Raw genomic sequence first — 25377 nt, 5'->3', positions numbered from 1 at the left:
ATTAGCATCTGGCACACCTTTTTAAATTCGTGCTTTTGATATCAGGAAAATTTCAGATGACTTCCTTAAAAGCGAAACATCTCTCCTGCCCGCCAGAATGGGAGGAGTATTTTGTGTTCATTTTATTTTATAACTTCCTTCAATTGTTTATGTAAGTCATTAGTTTAAACCAGCAGTTCACTGCTTATCAGAATACATACCCACTAAAACTCTCCAATAGAGTGCATTCCTCTATTATCAGATTAGTTCTTCTCTATCTTTGGGACTTAATTCTAGGAGGAGGAACTCTATAAAGTCTGTGGGACCATTGACATGGAACTCTTACTCCCTTGTTCTGAAGTTGTTTGAATACTCAGAACACATAGCCTTGGCAAACTGCTTTTGTGAGTTTATGTTCACATTGCATTGTGCCCCTAACCAGTCTCCTAGCTGTTCAGCAACTGTGCTGATGGACATTTCAAGTATTTGTATAGCTTTAAGTTATTTCATTTTGGAGTATATTATTCTCTCACAACCAGGAACACCCATACTAAATTTGTAAGCTCCAACTTCAGTTGGTCCTCAGACTGCTGGAAAATCCTATTAGGTTTTTCTAATCTACTCCCTCTCCCTTCCCTCCATGTTAATTATTTTAAAACTTCATGCTTGTCAATCCTACTATTCCCTTACTGTAAGCAGATAACCACATTTCTAAATTCATTGGAATTTGAAATTCTTTTTGTAATATAATTCATGGCCCGTATTTTGGCGTCAGTTCTATGGGTATTATGTTTTCTGGATATTAATTGCTTATAAATATCTATTAGATCAAACTTGTTCATTGTGTTCATAAAATCCTTTCGAGCCTTACCTAATTTTTGTTTACTTAATCTGCCAATTTCTAAGAAAAAAATATTTTTAAGAAAGGTATGAGTATAGATTTGTTCAATTCTTATGTTTCTGTTATTGCTTTCTATTTTCAGAAGCTATGTTGTTAATGCATTAGGAATCATTTATTTTCCTGGTGGATTGCTAGGTTTCATCAAATCTAAGATGCCTTCGATTATAAAATGCATCCTGATTTCAGAGACATAAAAATGTGAAAAAGTGTCCCTTAGAATAAAACTTGGTATTTATCTTAGCAAGAAACATTGTTTTGCCCTGATTAAATCTTGTTGTCCTCAATTATATTTTGTCTAATATTGGCATTACTATATCTGCTTTCTTTTTAATAGCATTGCCTGATAAATATTTTGTGCTCTTTTATTTTCAAGCTTTTGATGTCCTTTTGTTTTAGGGTCATCAACTATGGACAGCTTTACACTTACTGTCTTTATGTCCTTATGAGTCCTGCTAACCCATCTTAATTTTTATCATGAGGTTACCCTTAAAATTTTCACTTGTACTTAGCCATTTTTTTTCCCAGTAGCACTTAAGGTTAATCATGATCTCTTTCCCCTCACCAAAGAATTTTAAAATGTTATCACATTAGTATACTTCTTGTATACTGTGCCTTCCCTCAAGTATATTCTTTGGACTATAATTTCTATTTTCTTGGACTTGTTGTTTTTAATTTATTTTGCTAGAGTATGCCTTATAGTAAATTTCTGAGAAAGATTGTATGAGAAGTAAATTTTCAAGACTGCATATCTGAAAATATTTTATTTGCTCTCATAGAAAGTTTTATTATCTTTTAGCATACTTTTAGAAATGTTTTGCTTGTTCATTTACAGATAATGAACTGTTATTATAGATAATGCCTATTTTATTCTCTGTAAGCTTTTGGAACTTTTATCTTTAAATTTTGCTGTTTTATGGTATGGGTTTCTTTCTTTCTCCATCCCAATTCATATTGTCCAGCATGGATTAGTTTGTTTGTTTGTTTATGGAATAGTCCCTTAAAAAAGAGATGTACATCTGTTTAGGTCCAGCCAAATTTTATGATGTTATGTACTGCTCTTGCTCCTTGTTCTGTTATCTCTTATTAGAGGCCCGGTGCACAAAATTCGTGCAGGGGGTGGGGGATGTCCCTCAACCTGGCCGGCAACCTCTCCACTCTGGGATCCCTCTCACAATTCGGGACTGCTGGCTCCTAACTGCTCGCCTGCCTGCCAGCCTGATAGCTCCCTAACTGCTCCCCTGCCAGCCTGATTCATGCCTAACTGCTCCCCTGCTGGCCCGATCGCCCACAACTGCCCTCCCCTGCCGCAGCCTGCTTCCTCCGTGCGAGGCAGCGGAGGTGCCAGGACCGGCCTCCTCCACGCTACACGGAGCTGTGGGACCCCCAGGCCTCACCACGCAGAGCGGCCACCGGGCCCCACCTCCACTGTGCATGCAGCCATCTTGTGGCGGTGTCACACAAGGGTGGGAGGACTACCTAGGGCCTAGGCTTTTATTAGTATAGATTTGACTTTTCCTTTACATGCTACTTCTTGTCTTTGAGTGTTTTGTTCTGGCAAAATACCTTTCTAGTCCACTAATTTTACCTTTATTTGGGTCCAGTTTGCTTTTATGGCCATATTTTAAGTAAGCATTTGGTTTTAGAAGTTTTAGACTTATGGAAAAGTTATGAAGATAGCTACAGAGGGGATTATTGTTAATATTGTTAACACCTATTAGTATGTCACATTTGTAACAGTTAATTAAATAACATTAATTTTTTTATTAACTAAAGTCCATACTGTATTCAGATTTCTTTAGTTTTTATTTATTTTATTACTTTTACTTTTTTGTTAATCCTCACTAGAGGATATTTTTTCCATTTATTTTTAGAGAGAGTGGGAGGAGGGGAGAAGGAGGCAGAGAGGGAGGGAGGGAGGGAGAGAGAGAGAGAGAGAAACATCGATGTGAGAGAAACACATTGATTAGTTGCCTCTCGCTCCCGCCCTGATCAGGGCTGGGGATTGAACCTACAAACCAGGTATGTACCCTTGACCAGTAATTGAACCTATGACCCTTCAGTGTGTGGGCCAGTGCTCTAACCACTGAGCCATGCCAGCCAGGGCCAGATTTCCTTAGTTTTTAATTCAATGTCCTTTTTCTGTTCCAGGATACTATCCAGAATACCACATTACATTTAGTTATTACAGCTCATTAGGCTCCTCTTGGCTGTGACAGTTTCTCAGACTCCTTTTTTTGGATGACCTTGACACTGGTTATGTATTTTTTAGAATGTCCTCCATTTAAGATTTGTCTGATATTTTTCTCATGATTGTACTGGGAATATGGATTCTTTTGGAGGAGGATTTCCATTCTCATTGCATCATACTAAGAGTATATATTTATCAACATGACTAATCACTGTGGATGTTGACCCTGGTTACCTCGCTGAGGTCGTGCTTCTCAGGCATCTCTGCAGTAGCATCCTTTTTTTCCTTTTCCATACTGTATGCTTTGGCAGTCACTGCACACACCCACACTTAAAGAGCTGGAAGTTAGAATCCACCTCTTTATAGACAGGGTATCTACACAAACTTTAGGATTCTTCTGCATGGAGATTTATATGTTCGCCCTCATTTATTCATTTATTCATTTATTCAGTCATTTGCTAACGTTTTCTTAAGGATCTTTACATCTGTGTTCATGAGATATTTTGGTTTGCTGGTAATGTCTGTCTGGTTTTGATAGTAGGATAATGCTTTCTTTATAAAATGACATAGAAACTGTTCTATTTTCTTGAGGAAATTGTAGAGCTGCTATGTCTCCTGGAATTGGTAGAGTGGCTTTGTGCAGTAGGTGTCCTATAGGGCCCAGTGGCTCAGACTCTCCAGTCACCCAAGCCGAGCACTCTAGGTGTGCCCCTGTGTGGGCTCTGTGCACAGTTTTGTTGTAGTTGAGCTTTGATTCTTGTTGGTGTCACTGAGAGGAATTGGCCTCCAGGCCAGTAAACTGTGAGGACCAGCTGTGACTATAGTGGAAAAGCTGCTATGCCAGAGACATCCCTGTGGAGCAGGACTTGCTTCAGTGCCACTTTGATGCTCACTGAGTCTTCCCCTTGAGTGTATCGCTTGTGGATGTGTGGAGTTGTAATCTGGTATGGTTTGAAGCTGTCCACTAGGTGCACTGATTCGGGCTTTCCAGGAGGTGCAAAGTCAGCCACTGCCTGGGGCCAACTAGCAGGAGCTACAGAGAGATCTGCAGAAGGTGCTACTTGTGTTTGGCTTAGAAGTGCCCAGATGAGGCCAAGCTGTGAAACAGGCTGTTACAGGTGTTGGTGTTGGGCCTCTTATTGATAGGTATGGGTCACACTGAGTTCAGCTGCTGCTGCTTTGAGAAATTTTAAGAAAGTCTAACTCTAAGGCCTAAGCCAGGACAGGCCTTTCATATGAAAAAGCCCCTGCAAACAGCTTGGGTGGGGCTGCAAGTTCAATGTTGCGGGGTCTCAGGGAATAACCAGGGCAGAGGGAATAGTATGAGCCAGGCTGATGGAAACAGATATGGCTGCCAATCATCTCTGCAGTGGGGAGGTATCAGCATAGGAACAATGACCCCTGCGAGCACCCCTGTATGGGAAAAAGCCATCCCTGAGTTCCAGCCCTGATGCCAGTGACAGTCTGCTTCCTCTCTGTATGTCCCTGGGTCCCCTCAACCCACAGCCCCAGAGCTAGAGGTCAGAGGGAGCAAGTCCGTGTATATCTGTGTGCCAGTCCTTTAAGAAGAACTGCCTGGGAGTCCAGCAGCCTCCGTGTCGCTCAGCCACAATCACCACTGGTTTTTATAGCCTGAAGTTATGGGGGCTTCTCTTCCTAGCTCTGGAACCCTGGGTTGGAGGTCTGGTGTGGGGTTAGGACCCCTTGCTACTCACTGAAGGCCTCTGCAGTGGCGATATCCCTCCCAATGAAAAAAAACCACCACACATAGCTATTGGACCAGCCCATTCCATGCCTCCGCCCCTCCTACCTGTCTCAATGTGGTTTATTCTTTACTTCTCTCGTTGTATGACTTCCATTCAGCGAGGTTTCAGTGATTCTGAATGATGGTTGTTCTCTATTTTAGTTGTAATTTTGATATGGTTGTGGGAGGTGGTGAGTACCAAAGTTTACTTACGCTGCCATCTTGGTTTGCCTCGGTTCACATTAATTAATGCTAATATAATCACTGTTATCACAGCTCTACACAAGTAGAACATTCTTATTAGATAACTCTTTACAAACTGGATATAATTAATTTCCAACAGTGTTATATGTGAGAAATTGGATAACCTATGGATTATTTCTAGCTCAGTATGTCTCTTTAATGTGATAGAGATGCCATTAACTATTTTAATCTTTGATTATAATGACTAATATTAATAGCATTTTTATGAGCCTGGCCAGTGTGGCTCAGTTGGAGCGTCATCCTGTGCATCAAAGGGTCACGGTTTCAATTCCCAGTCAGGGCACATACCCAGGTTGCTGGTTCAATCCCCGATTTGGGCACGTGTGGGAAGCCACCGATCAATGTTTCTCTCTCACATAGATGTTTCTCTCTCTCTCTCTAAGGTCAATGGAAACATATCCTTGGGTGAGGATTTTTTTTTTTAAAGCATCGTTATGTATGTTTTAGCCACTTCGTTTTAAGAGTTTATAGAAAGGTTTGAAACTATAGTATAAAGGAAACAGAAGAAAGAAGTGGAAAATTTTATCAAAAGAAGAGAACTGCACTCAAATACTTGAAAGTAGTCTGGCAATTAAGAATGTGCTATTTAAAAAGTATTGAAAGCTCTGTTTATAGGATGGGCCTTTGAAAAAACTTTATTTTGAAATAATTTTAGAATTAATGGAGTGTTACAAAAATAGTGCATAGAATTCCTGTAGAATACTCTTCACCCAACTTCATTGTAATGTTAACATCTTATATAACTGTGATACAGTAAGCAAAACTAAGTAATTGATGTCAATTAACTATAAACTCCTAACTTTATTCTGATTTCACCAGTTTTTCCACTAACGTCCTTTTGTTTGCCTAGGATCTGGTTTTGGTTCCCACATTGCATTCATTCATTCATTTGTTCATTCATTTATTGTAAAAAAATATTTTTATTCATTTTAGAGAGGAAGGGAGAGAGAGAAATATCAATTATGAGAGAGAATCATTGATTAGCTGCTTCCTGCACACCTCCTACCAGGGATCGAGCTGCAACCCGGGCATGTGCTCTGACCCAGAATAGAACCGTGACCTCTGGTTCATAGGTTGACACACTCAACCACTGAACCATGCTGGCCAAGCCCATACGCCATTTTCAACACATCTATATCAGGGGTGATATTAATGTATTATTATTTGGTAATGTCAACTTGATCACATGATTATGGTGGTATCTTTCAGATTTCTTTATTGTAAAGTTAGGATTTTTCTCTTTGTAATTAGTATTTTAGGAGATACACCTTGAAGATGTGCAGATATCTTGTCTTTCTTAAATTTTGCAGGTGAAGCTTTTTAACTACTCAGTTTTTATTATAGAACAATTTAGGTAGTTAATCTTTTTTATTATTATTGCTAGGACCTAACTAGATAGCAATATTTATAAGTCTTCTCTGCTTCTGTTTAGTTTATCCAGACAGGGATGCTTCAATTTTCTGCCTAGTGATAGAAATAGAAAGCCTTGGTTGCCAGTCTTCTGGAACTCTTTGAGGAGGGAGATCAGGAGTTTCATATATAGGGTGTCCCAAAATATGTATACATACACTTTCAATCATTATAAAGGTAGTGCTTATTTAAAATACACTTGATTTTCAAAATTGAGCTATCAGCTGTTACAGTGTATATACAAAAAGAGAGAGAGAGAGAGAGAGAGAGAGAGAGAGAAATAGAAATAGAGAGAGAAACATTGATGTGAGAAAGAAACATTAATTGGTTGCCTCGCATATGCATCCTGACCAGGGATTGAACCCACAGGAGTATTGGATGACTTTTCAACCAACGGAACCACCTGGCCAGGGCAGGAGTTTTATATTTTAGTATGTGGTTTTAATCCCTCCCTGTTGGTCACCTCTGAGCCCAGAACCTGCCTGACTTAGTTTCTCCTGAGTGTAAACCTCCCGTCTCCTGTGGTGAGGTGGAGGTTAATAGCTCCTATTTCCACTACCGTAATTTTACAATGGAGAGATCTGGAAAACACCACCTTGACCATATCATCCCTGTCTCCTGAAGTGCTGCCAGTTTCTCATGGTCAGTTGGTTTGAGTCTCATCTTTCTGTCCCTTTTGAGGCATTTAGATTGTCTCTGCTCCATTAATTAATTTGCTTTTCTTCTGTCCACATTTTTCATATATTTTGGGTTAGAATTACAGATATCTCTTAGCTTTGTCTAAATTCCTATTTCTTGTCCTGCTATTGTTTGCTAGTATTTATAAAATGGTGAACACAGAATGTATTGGCCCTGTGTCCTGAAATTGAGGCCAAAGTAGCCTTTTAGATTATTTTGCATCATCTCTCAAGTTTTCAGATACACAATCCTTTGGCTCAGCATTTTCACTTTTAGGACTACATCTTACAGAAATATTTACACATGTGCATGCACAAAGGCACGTGTATAAGGAAGTTTCCAGAACCAATGCCTGTAGTAGCCAAAATAAATAAATGATGAAAACAGTCTAAATGTAAGTAATAATAAGGGAATGATTAAATAAATTGTGATATAGTTGCATAATGGAGTAGTATGCAGCAATTGGGAATAATGAGGTTTGTTTATACACACTGACAAGGAAACTCTTAAAGACATTAATACATAATCCAACAGTTTTCAGAGCAACATGTTTGGTATCACTCCATTCTTATATCTATGTGTATATATAAGTGCATCATTGAAAAGGAAAATATTTGGAAGAATGTACACCAAACTTAACAGTGGTATTTTGGAAATGATGAAAAGTGGAACTTTAGTCCTTTTCCTTTATATACTTCTGTATTGTATAACTTACTTTTATAACAAGCTTATTACATTTGGATTTTAAAATCAAATATAAAATAGACTGCTTACAGAAGTAGTTGAGCAGTGACTGGAGGTTTTCAGGCAGAGGTTCTTTAAAGGAGCTCTCTGCTAGACACTATCTCAGGTATCATTTAGTGCGGGATTGCCCAAACTGGATTACAGTTTGGGGATAAAGAGATTGCATGATTAATTAAGAATGAGAAATGCCAGGTTAACAAACTCAACAGGTTTTTCTCCTGTAGAATTGTCCAGAGTCTTTAACATGCTAATAAGCATGGCAGATCTCCACAATCTGCCAAATAGGATTTCTCTCTCTCTCTCTCTCTCTCTCTTTTTCTTTTCTTCTTTTTTTTTTTTTGAACTTGTGAAGTTTTTATTAAATCCACAGAAGTAAAAACCGTATTGTGAGGGGCTGGGAAATGATGTGGGAGGCAGACCACCAGAGGGGAAGAACAGGGGGGTGATAGGACACATCCAGGCTGAGCTGACTCTGGGGCCCAGCTTCAGGGGCCATCGCCAGGGCCACTGGACAGTTCCTGGGAGCTCAGGCCAGCACCAGGCAGGCTCAGTGGTGGGGGCTCCACCAACTCAGCAGAGAACTTGGTGTCACTAAAGGCCTCATTTGAGTCTCAAAGAAACACTGCAGGCCAATGATTGATTGCACATCTGCCTTGTCCTCCGTCAGCTTGTTGAACTATTTGAACATTTGGCCTACATTCTGGGTTAACTCTTGAGGGGAGATGTAGGGGGGTGACAACTTCTCCTGGAGGTGGGTGTGGATCAGGGGGTCAGGTCCAATATGCCACCAGGCTGGTCCACAGAAAAGCTGGAGTCGGTGGCCAGTTGGTGCAGGGGCTGGCGCTCTCGCGCGCGCGCTCTCTCTCTCTCTCTCTCATCTGTTAACATCTCCCAAAAGAAGTGCTTTTTGGAATTGTCCTTTCACATGGCTTTTATGTTGAGAGCTGCTGTGAGAGTTCCTGGGAAGTACCAGTTTAGTAAATTCCCTCACATAAAGCATGGAAGGATAGACATTTCCCCAACACATTTTCTTACCCTTTGAAAGAATTCAGAAGATTTTGAAAGAAATTTTAAAACTGATTTTCAAAGAAAGATTATGAAAAGGGAATACAATTAGTATTTCAAAAGAAAGCTTAAATGTGCCTACTAAGTGGGTGTCAAATTGAGATAATTGGATCCGCAGCACAGAAATTAATAATCTCTACCTAGAAAAGGTTAAACACATGATTATGAAATACTAAAGGTGACATTTTATCAGTCACTAGTCTAATGTATCATTAAAACTGGAGCCATCAGCCACAGTGTAGCTGAATTTTGAAAATGATTTCTTAGAAAAATGAAGAATACCACTGATGATTTGCTCAAGTAACATAAAGGAGAAGCAATCCCTCTTCAGGATCTCACATGAATGACTTCAGTTAGTCCCACTCAGAGCCTGTTGAGGTCTTGAGGTTTCCGTGAAAGCGCCAGTGTGAAGCCCTGCCAAGTGTTTGAGCAGCAGGTCAAAGCTAACAGTGTTTTTGATGTTAAGACTTTGAAAGTGTTATACCTTTTCTGACTTCTGAGTTGCCTTTGACTTGGGTAAGATTTACTTGGTCTTTATTGCTCTAAACATACTAGCAGTGTGAACACTGGTACAGAATCCAAAAGGTCCATTTTTGTTCAGTAACCAGGCAAACCTAGGGCACAGCATGTCCTAGAAATAAGACTGGAAAGTTAGATGGTACCAGTCTGTGGAGGATCTTCAACACTGTGCAGAGGGGTTTAGACTTTATTCTGTAGGTAGTTTTAGGGAATGATATGATCAAATCTTTTCTTTTGAGGAGTGAACTCAAGTGTCAGAAGGGAAAGAAACCAGCATAACTAATATAATTAAAATCTTTTTTTTTTCTTTTTTTTTTTAAGAAACAAAGACTTTTACTACATTTGGCCTAGAGAGCTGTATAATTCACTTATGCCTTGGGTCCTTTGATGACTAATTGCATTTGTAAGTAATTCCTGGACAGTTTAATTTTGTGAAGACTTCAGATAGGTTGATCTATTTTTTTAAGCTCGGGTATTTTGAACAACAGATATGTAGTTATTAATATCTAGAAAAATCACAAGGATAATGTAAAATATAATAAATAGCAATAGCTGTGAAGGCAGGAAGTATCTTCTCATACTTTAATCAATTTGGGACTTTTAGTTAAAATCAACAAAAGGAACCCAGTTAGAGAGTGGCCCAGATACATTAAAAGTTGTGTTGGCCACCCTAGCCAGTTTGCCTAAGTAGATAGAGCACCAGCCCTGCAGATTGAAGGGCCAATTCCAATCAAGGGCACTATCTCAGTTGCAGGCTTGATTCCAGCTTGGTCCCAGCCCTGGCTCTGTTGGGGCTTGTGTGGGAGGCAACCAATTGATGTGTCTTTCTCACATCGATGTTTCCGTCTCTCCCCCTCCCACTCTCTCTAAAAATCAATGGGAAAAAATATATCCTCAGGTGAGGATTAACAAACAAAAGTTGGGTCATCCAACTTTGGGAAAAGTACATTTCTCAGGTACTAACCAAGATCTGGACTTGCACAACTCATATTTCATATTTATGCCTTGAGTGGCCTCCTTCATTAGTATTAAACCTGAGGTCAGGATACAGGTATTATAAATCTTCATATTATTGAGGTAATAATATGACTGCCATATATTCAATAGACTATTAGATGAAAAGGAAAATCCCAAAACAAAACATGAACATAAAATATTTTTTAAAAGAAGGCATAATAAACAGAAACTATAACATTAAATAAGATGATAGAATTAAGGGCAAACATAGTTTTAAAGTAAATGTTAAAGTGATGAAATAAGGTATTTTTTAAAATCTCAGACTATATTCAAATATATATTAGAAACAACTTAAATATCAATAGAACACTTATTCAGTACATTATTAGAATATGTAGCCATCAAAATGATATAAGAATCCTATATACTATATATGCAGAAGTTTGGGTATATACATAGAAAACATCTAAAAGCTATTAATAATGCCCCCCCCCCCCCAACACACACACACACACACACACACACACACACACACCCTGTGGAGTAGAACTGAAGGTTGAGAAAAGAGAGACTTAACTCTTTTATAGTCTCATGCCAACCACCTAATATTTTTAGCTCCAAGTTTCCTTAGCTGGGGAGTACAGGTAATTTTAGTATCCTAGAAATATATATCTACATATACACGTGTGTTTTTGTTTTAAGGATTATTAAATAGAAGAAATATATACCTTGTTCTGCACTTTGACTTTTTAAAATGTTTCTCATATTTGCTTTATCATTTTCTCTCTATCTCTTTTTATGTATTTTTTCCTTGACCCATTTGAGAATATACTGCAGACATCATACACTTTACCCTTCAATACTATATCTGTACTTCATAAGAACAAGCATACTAGGTACAGTTATCAAATTCAGGAACTTAGCATTGATAACAGTACTCTCGTCTACAGTCCCTTTCCAGTTTCATTTGTTGTTCAATTGTTTGTTTGTTTGTTTATTACAGTTTCTAGTTCAGGATCATGTGTTACTTTATCATGACTCTTTAGCCTCTCTTTGTCTTTTCTAGTATTAATGTATTTGAAGAATATAGGACAGTTAAAGCATAGAACATCCTTTACTTTGGCCTTTCCCAATATTTCTTTATGTTTAAATTCAAGTTATGTAGTGTGGGTTGAAATACTATGAGTGATGTCGCATCCAGACTCACAGAACATCCTTTTGTGCCTTATTGGTAATGTTCACTCTGATCACTTAGGACAGATGTGGCCAGTCACTGTGTAATTATTGTTTTTCCTTTGCAGTTAGTGGTTAATTTGTGAGGAGAAATTTTTGAGACCATGTTGATATTCTATTTCTCATCAAACCTGCCCCACCTAGATTAGCACTCTTTGATGATTCTTATCTGAAAAACATTTTTACTGTGATGTTTACAAAATTGTAGCTTTCTAACTACATCATTTTTTGTGTATTAATTAGTTGTCATTCTACTGTAAAGAGTTTTCCCTTTATCAGTGTAGAATAAATGCTGTTTTCCTCTGGCAAATAAATAAATGAGTTCAGCAAGAATCAATGTTAGTATATGAAAATCATTTATACTTCTGTATACTTGTAGTGAATAATCTGAGACTGATATTAAGAAAATTTCATTTATAATAGCATCAAAAAGCATAAAATACTTAGGAATAAAGTTAACAAAAGGAGTGCAAAACTCATGCACAGAAAACTAAAACATTTTTAAAGATATTAAAGATTTGACTAATAAATGGAGACAATTCATGTTCATCAGTTGAAAGACTTAATACATTCCCACCAATATTTCAGTTTTTCCACATCCTTACTAACACTTAATATTGTGTATCCTATTTGACTATAACCATTCTAGAGGGTATGTAGTGGTATCTCTGTAGTTTATTTATTTGTTTGTTTTTATTGATTTCAGAGAGGAAAGGAGAGAGAGAATCATTGATTGACTGCCTCCTGCACACCTCACACTGGAGATCAAGCTGCAACCTGGGCATGTGCCCTGACAGGAATCAAACCATGACCTACTGGTTCATAGGTCAATGCTCAGCCACTGAGCCACACTGGCCAGGCTCCCTATAGTTTTAATTCACATTTCCCTAATGACTATTGATGTTGAGTACATTTTCATGTGTTTATTAGCCATTTGTATGTTTTCTTTGGTGAAATGAGTGACTGTTTAAGTCTTGCCCATTTTTAAATTATTTGCTTTATTGATTTATAAAAGTTAATTATGTATTCTGGTTTTGAATATATAGTCTAAATTATATATTCAAGTCATTTATCAGATATACTAGAGGTGCGGTGCACAAAATTCGTGCACGGGGGTGGGGGGTGTCCCTCAGCCCAGCCTGCACCCTCTCCAATCTGGGACATCCCTTTCACAATCTGGGACTGCTGGCTCCCAACCGCTCACCTGCCTGCCTGCCTGATTGCCCCTAACCGCTCCCCTGCCAGCCTGATTGGCGCCTAACTGCTCCCCTGCCGGCCTGATTGCCCCCAACTGCCCTCCTCTGCTGGCCGATCGCCCCCAACTGCCCTCCCCTGCCGGCCTGGTTGCCCCTAACTGCCCTCCCTTGCAGGCCTGGTCCCCCTAACTGTCCTCATCTGCCGGCCTGGTCACCCCCAACTGCCCTCCTCTACTGGTCATTTTGTGGTGGCCATCTTGTGTCCACATGGGGGTGGCCATCTTGTGTGTTGGAGTGATGACCAATTTGCTTATTACCTCTTTATTATTTAGGATAATTCGGAAATATTTTCTACTAGTCTGTGGTTTGACTTATCAATTAGTTGCGTTTTTCTTAAAATGTGTAAGTCTTTTTGGTTTTTGTTATTTTTTTAAATTTGCTGTTATTTATTCTTTAATATGTCTTTATTGTTGAACGTATTACAGATGTCCCTTTCCCCCCCACCCCTATGCACCCCTATGACCCCCTCCACCACACTCCTGCCCCCTCCCCAGGTCTTCACAGCACTATTGTCTGTGTCCATGAGTTATGCATATATGCATGTAAGTTAAATGCATAAGTTTTATTTTGAATATAATTCAGTGTATCAATTTTTTTCTTTTACATCTTTTGCATTTGTTGTCATGTGTAAGAATACTGTTCTAACCCAAGGCACAAAGACTTTCTCCTGTACTTCCTTCCATTAAGTTTGTGTGCCATTTTGAGTTAATTTTTGTGCATGGTGTTAAGTGAGGACCTAAGTTCATTACTTTGCATATGGATACATAGTTGTACCAGCACCAGTTGTTAAAAAAACTGTTCTTCACACATTGAAATTTCTTGACACTTTGGCCAAAAACCAGTTAACCATAAACGTAGGAATTTATTTCTAGCCTTTTATCTTCCATTGATCTGTATGCCTATCATATGCCAATCTTAGACTGTCTTGATTACTGGAGCTTTATAGTAAGCTTTAAAATTGGGTAATGTAACTCTTTTCTTCTTTTTCAGAATTGTTTTGGCTATTTAGGTCTTTTGTTTTCCTATTATATTTAAGAGAAGCTTGTCATCTTAGTAGTCATTGTCTTCTAATCCGGGAACATTTATTTATTTAGATTTTTATGTAGATGTTCTTTAATTTTCTCTCAGCGATGTGTTGTAGTTTTCAGAGTACAAATCTTACACTTCTTTTGTTAGATTTATTTGTAAGTATTTTATTCTTTTTTGATGCTATTATAATCTCATTTTTGGATTTTTTATTCCTAATATATAGAAATACAGTTGGTTTTTGTATATTGACCTTATACCATATGGCCTTGCTAAACTTATTTATTAGTTTTAGATGTTTTTTTCTCCCCCTGTACATTCACTAGGATTTTCTACACAGATAACTGTGTCATCTACAAATAAAAACAGTGCTGCTTCTCTCTTTTTTAATCTTTATCACTCTCTTTTTCCTGCCTTCTTGCACTGGCTAGGACTCCCAGTACAATGCTTAATATAAGAAACGAGAGCTAATTTCCTTGTCTTGTTTCTAACCTTAGGGGAAAAGCATTAGGTATAATGTTCACTGTAGATGTTTTTTTACTTCTATTCCTAGTTTATTAAGTTTTTAATCATAAATAGGTGTTTGGTTTTTGTCAGATGCTTTTTTTGCATCTATTGAGATGATCAGTAGTTGCTTTTTTTTTCTCTTAATGTATAGTTTTACATTGATTTTTGGATGTTCAACTAGTCTTGAATTCCTATGGTAAGATCTACTTGATTGTGGTGTATAAGCCTTTTAACATGTTACCAAATATGGTTTGCTAATATTATGTTAAGGATTTTGTGTCTGTGTTGATGATGGATATTGATTTTTAGTTTTCTTTTCTTGCAATATCTGTCTGGCTTTTATTACAGAGTAATACTGGCCTCACAGAATGAGTTGGAAGTGTTTTTCCTCTATTTTCTGGAAGAGTTGTGAAGGATTAGTATTATTGCTTTTTAAAAATATTTGAAAGCCATTCACCAATGAAGCAAAATTTAAATTTTTCTCCAGCTTTATTGAGGCATAATTGACACATAAATGGCAATATATTTAAATTAGACACATGATGATTTGATGTATATATACATTGTGAAAGGAGTCATACAATCAAGTTAATTCACAGCCCTTTACTTCACAATTACCTTTTTCTGTGTGTATGAGAACACTTAAGAAATACTCTTTGATAAAGTATGAGCTTAGGTAATATATGTGAGACTTCTCTTCTGATAAAGATATTTAAATTTCCCTCTAAGCACAGATTTAGGTACATCTCATAATTTTTAATATGTTGTATTTTCATTCAATTAAAATATTTTAAAGTTTTTTCTTGTGATTTCTTCTTTGACCTTGGATTATTCAGGTGTGGATTGTTTGATTTCCAAATATTTGGGATTTTCCCAGATTTCTGTTGTTAAATGCATATGCATGTATAATTGTTACATTCAAAGAAGAAATATACAATTCAGTGATAATAGTTGGAGATATTAATATCTCACTCTTAAAAACTGCTAAAACACTTAGAAAAAGTTAAGAGTATCGATGACTTGAACAACTCTTGTCAACCAGCTTGACCTAACTGACATTATAGAATCTCCACCCACAGCTACAGGTTATAGATTCTTTTCAGGCACATATTGTATGGAACCATCTCCAGGATAGGCCATAAGATGGGACACAAAACAAGTCTCAATAAACTTAAAAAGACTGAAACTATACAAAGTATGTTTCTGACCACAGCAGAATTAACTGAGATATCCACAGCAGGCCCCTTCTTTGGGGGTAAGAGGGGGTTGCTTTCCCTTGCTATAAAAGTGGTAAATCGCTCAAGTCCAGAGTCCTTCTCCTGTAACAACCTACTGCATGTGTAAGCATCCATCCTGGGCCTTTGCATGGCCTTCATGAGACTTGGGGGCATGGAGAACTCACAAAACAAACAAGAGGCACTGGCTGCTGCCATTGCCCTGAGTAATAAAGTTCTTTGTCTCTGCTGAAGACTTGTGCCTTTGCCAGTACCCATAGTAATAACTGTCATGTTAACACATAAAGTAAAATCTCAGACCCTGCATAGTTCCTGATTATTTCCTTTTCTTTTTTAAACACATTTTAATAGCTGCTCTGAAGTCTTTGTTAAATTTAATATCTGAGGACTCTCCAAGACATTTTTACTGACTGCCTTTTTTTACTCCCTGAGTATGGGCCACACTTTTTTTTGTTTGTTTTTTTTGCATGTCTCTTAATTTTTTTGTTGGATATTGGATACTTTTATATAATATATCATAGCACCTGGGCAGTTGTTCTTTTTTGTTTGTGTAGTAGCTGGCCTGGGCTAAGTCTGTGACATCTTCCCCCACAATGTGCAACCACTGATGTTTCTGCTTAGCTTGCCTAGTTTTCTAGGGGTAACCCCTGTGTTTGTATACATTCGTGTGTAGCCAAATGTCAGTCAGAAATTGTGTTCAAGTAGCTCAAGACAGTATGCCTTCCATTCAGCTAATGGATCTGTGTGTGGTTTGGGGAATACATTAAAAACTCAGGTCACTGTTTAGGCTTCCTAGGCTTTTGCTTTCTGCCAGGTTCTCTCACTCCCTCCAAACATATACATAGGTTCTACCGGCCAAAGATGTGTGGGTGGCTTGGGCCTGCTCCTGTCTCTGCTGCACAGACACATGGCTTTCAATTACCTGGATTATATGAAGAGCTTATTAAGCCTTCTTACCACTTTTTCACCTCACCAAACTCCCTATTAAATCTCCAACTAGTCTATCATCCATTGCCCCCCAACCACCACCACCCCCTGCAAATTACAACCCCAGGCTAGCAGAGCCAACCAGTCCTATTTACTTGCCACTTGAACTAATAATGCTCTATATCATATGAGTCCCCTCTGGCAGTATCAGCAAAGCCACTGGTTTCTAAGACCTGCCTTATTCTGGTTGAAGACAGGTCCTAGTTTTTGACAGTGTTTTGTCCAGTTTTATAGTTGCCAAAAAGGGAAGAGGGGGCCCAACTGGTGTGGCTCAGTGGTTGAACATTGACCTATAGGAGGTCACAGTTCCATTTTGGTCAGGGAACATGCCCAGGTTGGGTGCAGCCAATCGATGATTCTCTTTCATCATTGATGTTTCTATCTTATTCCTCCCTCTCTCTGAAATCAATTTAAAAAAAGGATTTGTTGACTTCCTCAAGCCAATCTACATAATCGTGCCATTGAACCTGGTATAACTTAGCTGCCCATTTGATTCTCTGGGGTTACATAAGACTGTTTCCTTTACATGCTCAGCCAGACATGGAATATCAACAGTTGACCTAATCTGGGGATAAGTGGGTATTGAACATGAGCACTGCAGTAAACATGGATTTTTTCCCCCCCTGGCTAATTAGGAATCATTTATGGTGATCCAGTATTATTTATACTTTCCTGTATAACTGATAAATTATAACATCTTTATAAAAATATTATTTGTATATACTTTGTACCAGCTAAAAAGATTAGAATATTGCTTTATGTAATGAGATTCTAGAAACAGGGGTCACCACTGCACTAACATCCTCCCTGAATTTTCTTCCATTTATTCAATAAATATACATTTATTATTTAAAATATACAGAGGCATGAAACAGATACAGATTCTATCTTCAAGGAACTTACAGGTTAGTGCAAGTGATACAATGTGAACATGAAAAAATATAAGTGGGAAATGCAGGATGCCATTAAAGAATTACACATGTGTGCTATACAAGTTCAGGAAGCTAATCCCTGAGTCATTATTTCTATTATCACCCATTATGTACTTCCAACACCTAGTCCTCCCTACTTATATTCCCTTCCTAGTTACATTTATACCTAATATTCTAGTGTTTGTTGCCGTTTAGATTTGTTGTGGTAGTGATGTGTGCTTCCATATGTACTTTTCTTACTTATAATCATCTCGTTCATATCAGCCTGGGATGTGGGTAGGGAGGCTAAGTAGCTGGCCCAGTTTATATTATTAGGGAGTGGCAGAGTCAACTTTTGAACATAAGGTCTTTGTACTCAAAATCTTAGTCTAATATGATCTATTGCAGCGGTTGCCAGCCAGTGGTCCTCGGACCACTGATGGTCCGTGAGGTCCGAAAGGTTGGCAACAGCTGACCTATTGCCTCTCATTACAAACTTCCTCTCTTCTTCAGCCAGCAGATAGTTGGGAAAATTTAGCTTGGTGAGTTGGGTCAGACTTGGAGGCAGCTTTGTGTGTTTCTGGACAGGCACAGAAATGAGGCAGCAAAGCAGGACTGTGTTCAAGCCACTCTTTGAGCCATTCTTAACGGTTTAGTGACTTTAAATTTTACAAACAGCTGTAGGACATTTACACTATGGAATACTATGCAGCTGTAAAAAAGGGATCTCCTACCATTTGAGAGAGCATGGATGGACCTGGAAAATATTATGCACTGAGGAAGACAAATATCATATAATCTCACTTATTTGTGGAATCTAATGAACAAAATGACTTGACCAACAAAATAAGACCCAAAGCAGGGGGGCATGGAACAGACTGACATACCTCGACATGGGGTTGGAGCAGCCGTGGGCAAACTACGGCCCGCGGGCCGGATCCGGCCCGTTTGAAATGAATAAAACTAAAAAAAAAAAAGACCGTACCCTTTTATGTAATGATGTTTACTTTGAATTTTGAAATGAATAAAACTAAAAAAAAAAAAGACCGTACCCTTTTATGTAATGATGTTTACTTTGAATTTATATTAGTTCACACAAACACTCCATCCATGCTTTTGTTCCGGCCCTCCGGTCCAGTTTAAGAACCCATTGTGGCCCTCGAATCAAAAAGTTTGCCCACCCCTGGGTTGGAGGGATGAGAAGAGATAAACGAAAGAACTTACATGCATAGCCCATGGACACAGGCAATAGGGCAGTGAAGACCTGGGGGGTGGGGGAAATGGGAGGAATCTGTAATACTATCAATAATAAAATATATTTTAAAATGAAAAAAAATTAAAAACTAAAAATAAAAAGTTTACAAAAATCAGAGATTCACATTTCCAATTGCTTTTTATACATTTCTCTTGTAGAGGTTGGATCATTCCTTTAGACACATGTTCAAAACCAAATTGACCATCTCTCCCTCAATTTGTTGTCTCTTTCTCTGTTAATGACACCTAAACACCCATTCTCCTACACTGGAAACCGAGGGGTCCTTTTTAACTAAAGGAGTTCATCTTGGTCCCCTCACCCCAGTCGTGCTCATGCTGGCTTTTTTTAAACTGTCACCCAACTTCTAATCCTGTCATTGCCATTTCGCCTGATAGGATTGTTTGTGGGAATAAACTAATAAAGTGTATGAAAAAGAACTCTGACAGCTGTGAGTGAGAGGTATTTATGTCCTTTGAGGCAGCACATCTGTTGAAATAAAAGGGATAAGGATGAGGCCATTCAGACCTGACTTATACCAGTGAAGTGTGGACTTGTATCTGAACGATGACTTCATAGTCTTACGTGTTGATAGCACTCCACACTCTTAAAATTCCTCAGAAGGAGAGGAAAAGGAACCAGTGAGAGAAAATAATTGATTTACCATAGGTGACATAATTAGTAAGTGGCACAGCCAGGACTAGAACTCCTAATGGCTAAATCACAACCTCTTAAATTAAAAACCAGGATTGGTTTTAGCACTTAGTCTGTGTGACCTCTGATGAACAAGTGAGCTCGTTTAAATGTCAGTCTCTGCATATAAGGTAGAAGTATATATGATAGCACCTATTTCTAGAGTTGTTGTCAGAATTGGATGAGTCATATAAAGATCTAGAGTGCTGTGTAGAAAGTGTTCAGTAAATGATAGCTACTGGATTACTCTTCCCCCCTCTTCACCTATCTAGAGACTTGAGGTTGCTCTCCCTCTGCCTTTTCCCTTTGAGAATTTATTCTCTCTGGCATATTTATTTAGACTGCCTCACTTTAGAATTTCTTGAAGTTCACAGACTTTTCCAAGGGGTTGTTGCTACATATACCATTTCATTGAAATAAGACTGGGTTAAGAATTTTCATGTTTTCCTCTCTGCTTCTTAATTTCCTCATTAAGGTTCTGACACAATTCTAATGAACTCCTTTAGTTAAAGATTGTGAGATTAAACTTATGCTTTCTGACCCCAAGTTAAAGGACGTTTTAGGTTCAATATTAGGAATAAACTTGTAAAATCAGAAGTGTCCACGAGACTGCCTCAGGAGGTAATAAAGTTACCCACGACTATAGGTATACAAACAGAGCTTTTGACTGGCAGAACTTTGACTTTCCACTGCTCCATCTAGGCCATCCATTGTAATATACACTGCAGTGAGGACTGTAAGAAAGAGATTAGCTTCCTACATATTGCATTTTTGTGGCTTTGGAATTTTTGGTTCATGATTTTATACCGTCATAGTTAAATGAATCAGTAACATAGCAAATGAACTATAATTGAGCGAACTGATGAAAATTGTCAAACTTCCCTGTGTATGCCAAGTTTAATATTAGAATAAAGTTGAAATTGTGGCTCTTGAATCTCTGCAGAGCTGAGACACACTCAGCTCTGTAGTGAGGTCACAGTAGCCTGGAGCCTATGTTGAGTATAACTAGGCTCATGCATACTGCACACATTAGTCCACATTCTGATAAAGTAGAAAATATTGAGGTTTTATCATATATGAGGCTTTTACATGCAAAGTTGGACAGATGCTGCCTGCTGCTTTCAGGTTAAATAAAATTACTTGGGCACTGCTGTGTCCTTCTGTGAGATGTTTATTCTCAACTTTCACCCTCCCTTGCCCACAACCATTATAGTGACCAAAACGTCTGCCTGCTCAACAGTGATGTGTCTTAAGTAGCGCCCATTAGTTTTCAGTAATTCCCCCTGGCCTGCATGTCAGACTTCAGTTTAATGGCCTTTTTTATGTTTATTCATTTTATTTTATTTCCCATCGTGGTTTTGTTTATTTCTTTTTTGTTTTTTGTTTTTTCTGTTCTCTTTTTTAAAACCGTCGTGGTTTGCCCTTCATATTCCCCAATGTTTGCACATGACAAGATGTTGCCATCCCAACATTGCCTCCCACTTCACTGACCAGTGCCACTACTGACCATCTAGCACCAGCTACATCGGGACCACTGCCTTCAGCACCTCGGGATGTCGTGGCCTCTCTGGTCTCTACCCGCTTCATCAAATTGACATGGCGGACACCTGCATCAGATCCTCATGGAGACAATCTTACCTACTCTGTCTTCTATACCAAGGAGGGGATTACTAGGTAAGTGCCCATATGTTTGAAGCCCGTTGGATACATCTTGGTCCCTTCAGCCCAGTAGTGCTCACCCTGGCTCTTTGTTGTGCAGGATCCGTACCAATTTTCAGTCTAGAAAATATGATCACTGTGATGCATCTTTCCTAATTTTAGGTCATTAGAAATAAATTCCCAAACAAACTGAAGTCTTTCCTGCCTTTATGCATGACTTGTGGAGAGGGTAAATAGATTTATTGAGGTTGAAGTATTAAAATGTAACCAGGGCTACCCTTTGCTCTTAAGATTCAGTCAGCACAGCCTAATAAGATAGGGCTTATTTAGAACTTTCAGATTTTAGAAATTAAGGTAGACTTATTAAAGTAATCTGAAGGAACATTTGCCTGCACCGTTATGTGTATGTGGGCTACTGAACTTCAGGGGGTCTCCTTGATGACACAAGAGTAATTAGAGATTAATTTTCCTAAAAACAGCATTTTCATTAAATTCCTCTCCATCTCCACCCCTTTCAGGACCTCACAATGCCCCTCCATTGCTTATAGATTATCCGGAATCCCCAGGCTACTTTACTCCAGTCTAGCTGTAGTCTAGCTGTCCATGCCTATTTTCCTTCCCTCCCCCGTTGAACTCATTTTCTAGTGGCACTAGTCTAGTTCTCATCACTGTGTAGCCTTTTTCCCCAATCTAATCTCTTCATTCACATATCCCCTTCTTCCCTCCTTCTTAGCTAAAGCTAAGTTAAGTTCATCCTTCTAGGCCTAGGTTAAGCCCCATGATCCCTCATAAAGCTTCCTCTACCCTTGTCAGCACACAGAGCATTTATCTTACATATGTGTTTGTACCACTCCTACTGGCACTTATGATAACACATGATCTTGTGCTGCCATAAGTTACTCTTCTGTTATTTTATGTGCATTAGTGTTGTTTTCCCAGTCTGATTATAAATTTCGGGAGGAACCATGCCATATGCTAAATACGTGTTCCTAACATTGCTGAGTAGATTCCTCCATTGCACTGTTACTTCGCCCCAGAATATGAAAGCTAAAATGTTTGTTTTGATTAGGGCCTTAACATATGAAATAAAGCTTGTATTGCTACTAGGGTGCTGACATTTGATATATATTGTCTTTAATACCAGACAGGCAAATTCAGCAAGTACAGGATCCTTAATCAAGTGATTTAATACTCTTGAGCAGTACATGTGACATAATTTAGCCAGATAGATGGAGCCGTTCATAGGGTAATGTTTATCTGAACACTGCACTGGATGTTTTGGGAATTACAAAGATAAGGAAACATAGTCCTTGACACAAAAAGGCAAGACATTACTACCAAACAGCATGTATGTTAAAAAGTCTTCAATCGGCTTTCAAATCTCATTACAAATTTCATAGGATTTCACAGGAGGAAGAAAGCATTAGCTCCTCAGAACAGCAAGCTTGCTTACACTGCAGGACCTTGTTATTTGTGAGGAAAGTGCATTTTCTGGCTCTCGTCTGTCACCCTCAGGTGACACCTGCTCAGGCTTCAGTGAACCCACCTAGCTTAGCCTCTCAGTCACTCTCCCACTATGCTCTACTGGAGCCACCTTGTTCCCAAGCCAATTATTACATTTTTCAGGAAACTTTGCAAACCTGATGACATGGATTGGTAGCTTGAAATTGGACAAGGCAGAAGTATTTACAGTGACAAGTGCTACAAACCAGAGCTGACTGTTAAACATTTACTCCAGAACACCACTGCTATCACATCAACCTGTTTTATTTCTTTGCTTTTGTTTTAAAACATGTAACACTCTGAAATTTTCTTTTTTATTTATGTATTTATTGTGTCTGGCCAGCACCTAGAACAGAGCCTGGCATATAGTAGCACTAAATAAATTAATCTCAGTGGAGAAATAATAATTATCCAAGAAGTTATGTTGAAATAATTAACTCTATTTGCTGGAAAGAATAAAAGTTCCATCTCTGTCTTCTATCATGTATAACAACAAGTTGCAGATGGGTCAAGAGAATAACTTCACAGACTTACAAACCTACTTCCTGCATTGGAAAAAATCTACCACCAGGTGGCACTATGTGCCTTGGTCATTAGCTAAATTCTGTTGGGTTTCCGAGTTTTAAAGAATTCTTGCTCTGCCTTTTCAGCTGGGAAATGTTTCCCTCCCTCCCCCCATTGCCTTTAATGTAAACAGCAGCACTTTTCTGATACTAGCTACTAAATGGAGAATACAGAGTAAGTTATTCCAGAAATGAATAGCACTTTGGCATTCTTTCTCTTCAAAGCCTTAGGTATCTGTTAGTCTAGTCCAGGAGTTGGCAAACTATGGACCCTGGGCCAAATTAGACTTGTTATTTTAATGTCCCAAAAACTAAAAATAGTTTTTACCTTTTCAAATGGTTTCATTGTAATAGGTTATATAACTACATAATATTCTCCATTTTCCCTCTTGGCCTATATATATTTAAGAAATATTTGGCCCTTTAAGAAAAAATTTGCCACCCTGATCTCCTTTTTTTCATTTAATACATGAGTAAACTGAGGCCTAGAAAGAATTAGTGACTTGGCTGTGGTCCCCTAGCAAGCTAGTGGTGTTGCCAGAACTAGAGCTGGAGCTCCTAACTTGTAGCCTAGTACCATCTTAATAAAAGTGTACCTTATTCTTTCTGTTTGACTCTTAGCTAGCACATTCTAATCTAAGTCCCACTGTATTATCACACATTTATGACTCACCCTGGGTCTTGTCCTGAAGCATTTTTCTTGACAGACACTTGGTTCTGGAACCTCAGACCCATCTAGTGTTTAGAAGCCTTTTCAGGTGCTGGGTATTTCATCTTAGAGACTGTACCTATTACTCACTTTGTTTTATTATAGTTCTTCTTTTGAAACTTTTCTAGGTTTATAGTGCCCTTCACTCATTTCTCCCATTTTTTCCCTTTCACATCAAACAAAGATATACATAATACCATTACTATACAGTATTTGCATATCAGAAGGCAAATCTCCATTCATTCAACACACCTTTGTGATGCTGCTTCTGTGTATGAGCATTCTGCTGAGTGCTTCTGTGGAATGTGAACACACATGAGACAACCTTTCACTTCAATTTGAAGTTAAATAGCACTCCCATCTTTCTCAGAGGAAACTGTTCAAACTTTTAAGTGCAGAGTGAGCAAAACAGACTAATCTGTGCTCTCACTTGGAACTTTTAATTTAGTGCAGCAATTTTCAACCGGTGTGCCACAAGGATTTTTAAAACATGCGACACCTGATTACATAGTCAGGGGCACTGACCTCTTTTCCCTTAGATTGTCAAATTAAAAAATGACAGCAGCCAACACAATAGACATCCAGTGTGAATGAATCAAAATTATACCCACTTTTTTGTCAGATTGGCAAAAAATATATTTTTTGGTGTGCCACAGAATTTTAGTAATTAGTTTATGTGTGCCATGAGATGAAAAAGGTTGAAAATCACTGGTTAGTGAGATGTAAAATATATCTTTCTTATAGACAGCAATCATTTGTGACCAAACCAAGTGTCAGAAACTTCAAATGTAAGAAATCAGTTGCCATCCTCCTCCTAAATCTTGTGAATTAGAGGTTTAGCTGAAGAGAAAATATCTATAACAATAAAGGCGTAATCTGCTAATTAGACCGGACAGCCGAATGACCTTCCCGACGTCATTCCGGACGAAGCTGGAAGTGGTTAGGGGCAATCAGGCAGGCAGGCAGGTGAGCAGTTAGGAGCCAACGGTCCCGGATTGTGAGAGGGATGTCCGACTGCTGGTTTAGGCCCGATCCCTGTGGGACATCCACCGACGGGTCCCGAATTGCGAGAGGGTGCAGCGGGGGCCGAGGCAGAGGCAGTTACGGGCGATCAGGCAGGCAGATGAGCAGTTAGGGGTGATCAGGCAGGCAGGCAGAGTGGTTAGGAGCGATCAGGCAGGCAGGCAAGTGGTTAGGGATGATCAGGCAGGCAGAGTGGTTAGGGGTGATCAGGCAGGCAGGCAGAGTGGTTAAGGGTGATCAGTTGAGCAATTAGGGGTGATCAGGCAGGCAGGCAAATGGTTAGGGATGATCAGGCAAGCAGAGGGGTTAGGGGTGATCAAGCAGGCAGGCGAGTGGTTAGGGATGATCAGGCAGGCAGGCAGACGAGTGGT

At 38.8% G+C, this 25377-nt stretch overlaps 1 protein-coding gene across 9 annotated transcripts in view; it reads left to right on the top strand.

Annotated features, from left to right (window-relative positions):
* Nucleotides 1-25377, top strand: part of NEO1 (neogenin 1) — a 260875-nt gene that overhangs the window by 163845 nt on the left and 71653 nt on the right. For 6 of the 9 annotated variants that reach the window (XM_070430757.1, XM_070430700.1, XM_070430737.1 and 3 more), the window contains exon 8: nt 21004-21223. In XM_070430757.1, coding sequence (XP_070286858.1) covers nt 21004-21223 — 220 coding nt within the window. The remainder of the gene's footprint in view (nt 1-21003; nt 21224-25377) is intronic. The other 3 variants (XM_070430775.1, XM_070430727.1, XM_070430747.1) reach the window with 1 other exon arrangement.

The sequence above is a fragment of the Myotis yumanensis genome, unplaced genomic scaffold (assembly GCF_028538775.1).
Source record: "Myotis yumanensis isolate MYYU_CA2020_CCGP unplaced genomic scaffold, mMyoYum1.0.hap1 SCAF_1, whole genome shotgun sequence".
Lineage (NCBI taxonomy): Eukaryota > Metazoa > Chordata > Mammalia > Chiroptera > Vespertilionidae > Myotis > Myotis yumanensis.
Note: the sequence above shows the minus strand (reverse complement) of the source record. Positions and strands in the feature narration are given on the sequence as shown.